At 33.9% G+C, this 8,777-nt stretch overlaps 1 protein-coding gene across 1 annotated transcript in view; it reads right to left on the bottom strand.

Annotated features, from left to right (window-relative positions):
- Positions 1–235: 235 nt before the first annotated feature.
- Efcab2 (EF-hand calcium binding domain 2) overlaps positions 236–8,777 on the bottom strand; it is a gene marked incomplete at its 5' end in the record, with an annotated part of 131,747 nt that continues 123,205 nt past the window's right edge. The window contains 4 exons of the mRNA XM_048809262.1: positions 236–968; positions 3,189–3,255; positions 3,346–3,388; positions 4,009–4,088. Coding sequence (XP_048665219.1) covers positions 853–968; positions 3,189–3,255; positions 3,346–3,388; positions 4,009–4,088 — 306 coding nt within the window. The remainder of the gene's footprint in view (positions 969–3,188; positions 3,256–3,345; positions 3,389–4,008; positions 4,089–8,777) is intronic.

The raw sequence follows: 8,777 nt of genomic DNA, 5'->3' as shown, positions 1-8,777 counted from the left end.
CATGGGGGTAGGAAAGACGGTGGAATGAGTTAGACATCATTACCCTAAGTACATGTATGAAGACATGAATGGTGTGAAAATACTTTGTGTACAACCAGTGACTTGAAAAATTGTGCTCTATATATGTAATATGAAATGAATTACATTCTGCCGTCATATAAAACAAATCAGAATAAATAATTTAATAAAAAAAGAATCAATTATTAATAGTGATTTCAATAAGTCACCTTTCACATTCAGATTACTGAAGTGTTTATTGTTCTTTAAAAAGAAGCCTTCATCACACTGATACTCATTTTCAATTTGTGGTCATTCTGCCCTCTCTCAAGATCTTTATATGCCAAACCTTGGCTCATTATAGTTATTATTAATTTTCTCAGTTTAGTTAATTAAAAGGTAACATATTTATTATAGAAAATTAACAATAATCTATTTTAATGTTAAACTGTTTTAAGATTAGTTTTTAAGTAATTAGTAGTATGTCATTCCATAAGTCTGGACATGTTTAATTTAACATTATTATGATCATCCAGGTGAGCAGGGCACACCTATGATCCCAGCTACTCATAAGTCTGAGGCAAGACAATTGCAAGTTTGAGGCCAGCCTGTTGGTGAGTCCCTGTCTCAAAATGAAAAATGTAAAAAGAGTTAGGGATGAAGCTCAGTGGATTCCATTCCCAGTACTAAAAAACAATTTTTGTTATGATCATCTTTAGAAAACAAAATATGTTGAAATAATCATGTCACAGGCATTGATATCAGATAAAAGAATTACAAAATAAAATGCAAAATTAATTAGGACAAGCCATTTTCAAACTATCTTTTCAATTAGAAATTAAGGTTTTAAAACATTTAATTTTCATCTATCACCATCATTGCTATATACTCCTTGTAATTAATTGAATTTGAATCTGGATCCATTGCAGCAGACAACATTTCTTCCATTTCTTCTTGGGAGAAAGGCTCACCTGAAAGAGACAAGAAGGGAAATTTATTCACAATTGTCTTATTTCTTTTTCTCTCTACTAGCCAGTTTAATTTTGCCATGGAGTAACCCCACCCCATGTCACAGTTATTTTCCCTGGAGCCACATCAGTACATCATGACAGTCCAGAGGTTCGAAAGCATGCTATTATCCACCCAAGTAAACCTCCCAAGTAAACCACACAATTGCACTGTGTCTGTATACATTGCTGTTCCTGATTTCCCTATTTCAGTCAGTAGTATTACCTTAACACCCATCACCCAGGTCAAAATCTTTTTATTTTTTACTTAGTTCCCATCTTGGTCCCCTGTCTTTTGTTATTCATCATGACCCATGGATCCTGCTGTAGATAGGCCTACTGCATTGCACCTATTCCTTCTTTCTATTCCCATTGTCAAGTCAGGCACTTATCTGGGGACCTTCAAAATACCAAAATAGTTCTCTAACTGATCTTCCTAGTCTAACCTCTTTCTCACTTATTTAACAAACCTACCAGCACCAGAATAACTTTCCCACAATGGCTCTTGCACTATATGACTCATCTCCTCAAAACCCCAGAACACTTCTGCAATTTCCCACAGGATAAATCCCAAACTTCTAAACCCAGACCTCTATGATTTAGTCCCAGCCAATCAATCTAAATTAATCTCCTATTGTTTTCCAACAAGACCCTTTGGGTCAGCGCAGCCTGTCCTTTCTCAGGCTTACAAATGTCACGTGCATTCTTGCCTCCCAGTTTTTGCTCCATATTTTGCTGATAATGTTTCCCTCTCATCAGCCTTCATCTATTTTTATTCAATTACTCATTCATTCATTAATTCATAGTTAATTTTTTATAATTAATTTGAGACCTACTATATGTGAGGGTACTATAATGCATAAGATTTTATCCCTGGCCTCAACAACTCATCCATGTAAATTCTACCTTCTCAAGGAACTTATTTTCTCTTTAAATCTTCTCAAGCCAAGTTTTCTAGACTGTTCTAGACTGTATTGATCTTCTGATATTTTCCTACTATCTTATATTGTGACTTAATAAGTTAGCTTTGTTTCCCCAATAAGATTGTAATATCCTTGAGAATCATACTAATATCCTTTTAGTATCATTACCCCTCACTGCACTTAATAATACTGAACATATAATAGACACAGGATATTATTTAAATTGAACTGTTTTGGCCATTCTGACTAAATTCATGTTGCCTAATATAATGTAGGATTTACTTCCTTTAATCCTTAGGATTAAGAGGCTAATGCTTTGAAAGTCACAACATTCTCATCAAAGTTAATCCCTAAGATGATTTTAGCAATGTCATAGGAGTTCTTGAATGGCAGCTGTGATTTTCATGTTATTCTTACTCTTACTTCCTGTATTCTTACCTAATGGTGGATCAAGTCAAAATGGTCAAACCAGTTGTGCATGTAGACAGTGTCTTAGTCTTCCCTACTCAAAATTACTCCTACTTTTGATCTTGTCTCAAGTGATTAATGACTCTGAATCATTCAGGACTTATCTGTGAACCAGTGAACTGAACAAAGGAGACAAAACTCTTAGCTTTATGTGGGAGCAGGGGAGGCAAGCAATATGACAATCGTTTCCAGAGACTGTCTATCAGGCTGTTGACATTCATGGAAAACCAATTTACACACTGGCAGAGAGACATTCTAAACAAATTATTTTTTGTGTATATGTGTGTAGTCTATGTTCAAAGCCCATTATTACAATCCCTTTATTTTATTTTTAGGTGGTGCTAAGGATCGAACCTAGCACCCTGCTGTTGCTAGGTGAGCTATCTACTGCTGAGCCACAACCCCAGCCTCTAGAAAAGCTCTTGAAAAAAGAATTTTTATATACTCCAATTCAAATCTTCTATCAGTAAAGGCACTGATTTATAGTGACAGACAGTTAAATTTTCCAGGTGACATACCTTTTATTCTCAAAATACTGAGTGAAGTGATTACAATTTATAGAGGTTATACAAAATCCTCTGATGCAACATCCATCTCACCTTACCTTACCTTTGTTCTCTTAACACCCAATAAAATAAAATAAAAACCATTCCAAAAATCAAAATAAAGGGAATAGTAAACTCTTTCTAACCAGAATGACTGATTTTAAAGTATCCCCTATAACTTTTGCATAACTGTTAAAAATTATTAATCCCTTACATAAATCATGTTATAAGTAATAAAACAATCTTACCTTCTTCAGTCATATATTTGATGAGTTCTTCCTTAGTAAGAAACCCACGTTTAGCAGAATCTAAAACCTAGGGGAAATGGTAGACTTTATATGTATGAATAAGTTCTACATGACAAAATTTTCATATTTATATATGAATAATCTAGAGCTTACACACCTCAAAAGCTCGAAGAAGGACATCTTCTGGAATTGGTCTATATCTATAATTATGCCATAAAATGAGTTAATGCCAGATTGTTTGTCTCATCTCTACATAATAAATTACCACATGAAACAAAATGAAAGTTGCTAACATACTGGGATAATAAAACTTCCCTCACTGAAACCTTCTTGGATTTCTGGGTATGAAAGTGTCCAGTACTTTACCCTGACAGGAAATACTTAGCTCAAAATCACTGACATGTCTGGTGTTATCTATCAGTTTGTTTGTTTGTTTAATCATTATGGAATTCAATTTCCCTAGAAACAAAACTTCTACAAATCAACCAACTTTGTAAGTTTTACATTATGTTAAATTTTGCTAAAAATAATCAGGATTAATTCTTATTTATGATCGATTATTCAAAACAGAAGATAATTAGAATATCAATTTATGATTTTTATAGCTTCTTTGCCCTTTGTTTATACTTTGCTTCAAATAATATTATGGTGGTTGATATTTCTAAGCACAAACAAACTGTTCATTCAGAATTATACTGAAAGGTTAGAAGGAAGCTACCCTGAGATACTTTGGTTGAGAAAAATATAAAACAGCCACGTATTCTGAAATTAATGTAATTCTAATCATTACCTTGCCTTAAAATTGTTTTTACTTTCTTACCTTCTTTCCAGAAGTACTTTGGTCATCACTGGAAGAAATTTTTCATATCGAATATATCCAGTGGGTTCTTCTTCTTCTACCTAGCATGCAGTAACAATATAGATATTTATTTCTTCTTCTACTAACATGCAGTAACAATATAAACATTTATTAATTCAACAAATGTATTGAGCAACTACTCTTGCCCAAGTGCTAGGGTTTTGGATATGATGAGACTTCACAATTTACTGTTTGAGCAAAAAATAAGAAATCTTATATATATAAGAGCTAGTATTCTATTAGGGGAGACATATATTAATCAAAAAACCCACATGATGAGTGCCTAATTATAAATACATTAAAGCACAATGATGTAAAGCAACTCAGGTCTATAGGAACATATAAGAAAGGAAATTTTCTAGACCAGGGAATCAGGGAAGTCATTCATGAGAATTCAAAGACAGCAGGAAAGAAACGCCATGCAAAAAAAACAAAAAAAAAAACTGGAGGCTCTGGGACTCTTGTGACTCTTGTGGTGATGCATCAGAAGCCATAAGGCTGAGCACAGGGAGCACCAAGGAGGATGTTTCAAGGTGAGGCTGGTAAGAGATACAGGGATCAGACCTTGCAGTGCCTTATCATTCAGGAATGTCCTAGGAACAATGAAAAATCACTGAAGTCCTCATAGATGTGTTCTGAAAGATCACACTGGTTATAGGTGAGGTGGCTTCTTTAGTTGATTTAAGCAGATACAATGAAGGTTGAGATTAGAGTGGTGGCCATGCAGAGGGAAGTGGATGGTTACAAGAAATGCAAGAAATAAAAGTGATAGGCCTGGTGCTGCACCCATATGGCTAAGGATAAGAAAAAGAGAGGAGTCCAGAATGAATCCCTGGATTCTGGCCTGCACAAGTGGGATAAAGTGTTGCCTTTCCCTGAGACAAGGAATGGAATAAGGGACCAGATTAGGGGCCAATAATTACCTCAAGAACACAATCACATCTCAAATCATTATATTTACTAGATCCCTACATGATTAACAGAACTAAATTATGAGAATACTATTCTTGAGAAAGAATTTTTGGGTACCAAGCATGATTAGATGAGAAGGAAACAGATCCCTGCTCATGGATTCAACTCTGATGGAGTGGCTAAACAAAGCACTGAGTGACTTTAACTTTCATGTCAGGCTATTTATGAGGAGCTATAAATTTTCCACTCCCTTTCAAAAATCCTATTAAAAGGCTCATAGACCCCACATCAGCAGATGAGACTTTTCACAATTTACTGTTTGAGCAAAAAATAAGAAATCTATATGTTGATGCTAAGTAGAACACACTGTCATTCAAATGACAACTATTTTTTAAATTTTTATACTAGATTTGCACCTAGTGTGAGTAAAGCCCTCAGACTCCACTATCAGTAAAAATTTAACCCATCTAATGACAATGTTTCAGAATTTCTCAGTCCATCAATACATAAATAATTATCTTCAGCTGCCTATAGGACCAAGGTGAGCATTGTGTAAATTAGTGTTCATATGGCTCTGATGTGCTTGAGTAGCACTCTGCAACTCCCAGCCACAGGAGCTTCTTAAAGACAAAATGTCAATCTCATGGGATTACCTACAGAGCAATAATCTTAAAATTATAATGTTGAGCTTCTAACCAGAATTTTGCTCCAAAAGCTAGAGCAATGACGTCCCTCCTTTCCCCCCAACCCCTAAGAAACCACTGTGTAGCAGGGAATCTCAACCTTCACAAAACTAAAACTCTTATTTATCTTTGTCATTTTACAAAATATTTTTACTTTTTCTATAACTCTGTCTCAATCATGTGAGAACTCACAAAAGACACATAATATATCTTTATATTGCTTCCCTGGGTTCTCTCACAACAAGCCCTCAGTGATTTGAACACAAAAGTGAAACTTCTGCATGTCATTCTTGCCTAATAGATTTTTTTGGAGCCAAAATTAATTAAAAATATTAACTTAAAAGAAGATCTGCAATTAATCTGAGTAGCACAGAAGCATACATTTCATTTAGCTTTTATAAAAAGAGGGACAATGAAGCTGGGTAGGATGGTGCACACTTGTAATTCCAGCAACTTGGGAGGCTGAGGCAGGAAGATCGCAAGTTCAAGGCTAACCTGGGCAATTTAGCAAGACCACGTCTCAAAATAAAAACTAAAAAGGACTGGGGATATAGTTCATTGGTAAATCATTCCTGGGTTCAATCCCTAGTACCATACAAAGAAAAGAAAAAAATAAAAGAGGGACAATGAATATAAACAGAGGGCTTCTGGTTAAAGAGTAGGAAGAAAATGCTAAGTCCCTGGGCAGATATTAAAAAATCTTTCTATGACCCAACACTGTCCTCTAGAGGCCATATCTAATCTGTTCTTTTATACAAAAATGTATAAGCAATGACATTTAAAAACAATATATTTTATACGACTATTCTAAACACAACATTCATGAAATGTTTAATATGTACCAGACACTGTTTTATATTATAAATTTCCTACTTAAATAACCTTTTTATTATTAGAAGAGTTTTAGTTTTAGGTTTACAGAAAAGCTACAAAGATAATACAAAGAATTCTCATATATACCTCACTCAGTTTTCTCTGTTGTTTTTCTTTTTTTTAAAATTTTTTAGTTGTAGTTGGACACAATACCTTTATTTTATTTATTTATTTTTATGTGGTGCTGAGGATTTAACACAGCACATTGCATGTGCTAGGCGAGTGCTCTACCACTGAGCCACAACCTGAGCCTTTTTTATTTTTCCAAGCTTTATTGAAGTAAGATTGACATATTAAAATTGTATATATTTATACAATTTTAATATTTTAACAGTGTGATGCTTTGATAGACGGTGAAATTATCACCACAATTAAGTTAACATATCTATCACTTAATTATCTTTTTGTATGAAATGAAAAAAGATATATTCTTAGTAGATTTTAAGTATATACTATTATTAACTATAGACATCATGCTGTGCATTAGATCTCCAGAAATTACTCCTAACTGAAAGTTTGTACATTTTGACCAATCCCTGCCCCTGATAATCTCCCTTCTACTCAGTTTCTGAGTTCACCTTTTTTTAGATTCCACATATAAAGGACACACCAATATTTACTTTTCTGTGTCTAGATTATTTCACTTAGCAAAATTTCCTCTAGGTTCACCCATATTGTCCAAAAGGACAGGATTTTCTTTTTTTTAAGGCTGAATAATATTTCATTACATACACACACACACACACACACACACACATCCCACATTTTCTATGTACTTTCATCCACTGACATAAGTTGTTTCCATATGTTGGCTATTGTGAATAATGGTGCATTGAGCATGGTGATGCAGATAACTTTTTTAAATTCTAATTTCATTTTCTCCAGAATATACATAACCATTACACACACAGAGACACACACACACACAGAGACACACACACACACAGAAGTGGGTATCATGGCAATTCTATTTTTAATTTTTTGAGGAAAATTAAATAAGTGTTTCATAACAGCTAGATCAATTCACATCAATAATTTAGAAGGGTTCCTTTTTCTCTGCATCCTCACCAATTCTTAGTATCATTTGACTCACTCTAACAAGTTTGAAATGATATCTCATTATGGTTTGGATTTGCATTTCCCTGATGATAGTGATGTTGAAAACTTTTTCATATACCTGTTGGCCATATGTATATCTTCTCTAGAAAAATGTCCATTTGGGTCTTTTGCCTATTTTTTAATTGGGTTATTTGATTTTGTTTCTTACTGAGTTGCATGAGTTCCTTATCTATCTTAGATGAGATACATGTGCATATGTGTGTGTGTGTGTGTGTGTGTGTGTATGTAATGAAATATTATTCAGCCTTAAAGAAGAAAATCCTGTCCTTTTGGACAATATGGGTGAACCTGGAGGAAATTTTGCTAAGTGAAATAATCCAAACACAGAAAAGTAAATACTGCATGTTCTCCTTTACATGTGGAATCTAAAAAGGTGAACTCAGAAACTGAGTAGATACATGATTTGCCAGTATTTTCCCTCACCCTGTTGATTGTCTTTTCATTTGGTGATTGTTTCCTTTTCATGTATCTTGATTTTTTCTAACACCATTTATTGAAGGTCTGACCTATCCCGATTGTGTATTCTTGGAGCTCTTGTGAAAATTAGTTGACCATATATGAACAGATTTATTTCTGGGATATCTATTCTGTCCTAATGGTCTATATTTCTGTTTTTCTACCACACTTCTTTTATTACTATTGCTTTTTAATATAACTTGTAATGATTCCTCTATTGTTAACTCTTATGTCATTATGGTATGATCACTATGAACCAATATTCAATATACATTATTATTCACTAAATTTCAAACTTCTTTTGGATTTCATTGTTTTTTTCTGAAATGCATTTTAAAATATGTCATATTCCTCTATTATAAAAGAGAAGCAAAATGAATAGGATGGAATACTATTTCTAGGAATCTGGAAACAGGTAGAGAGTGGAGAGGATAGGAGGTGGTTCTATTATCTCTAGGGTGGGACAAACCAGTTAACTTTGTGAAGCCTTTGGTAGGATAAGACAGGAATACTACTTTCTAGAAATGTGATGCAATGATGGCTTCATGAATATTTAAATCCATGGATTAAAATGCCTGTGAGAGTAATAAAGATGTATCAATTACTGAACTCTCTTCTAATGTGTGTGTGTGTGTGTGTGTGTTATGTGTAGAAAAGGGGGAGAAAGAGAAAAGGATGAGGAAGAGG

Source organism: Marmota marmota, unplaced genomic scaffold (genome assembly GCF_001458135.2).
Source record: "Marmota marmota marmota unplaced genomic scaffold, marMar, whole genome shotgun sequence".
Classification (NCBI taxonomy): Eukaryota; Metazoa; Chordata; class Mammalia; order Rodentia; family Sciuridae; genus Marmota; species Marmota marmota.
Note: the sequence above shows the minus strand (reverse complement) of the source record. Positions and strands in the feature narration are given on the sequence as shown.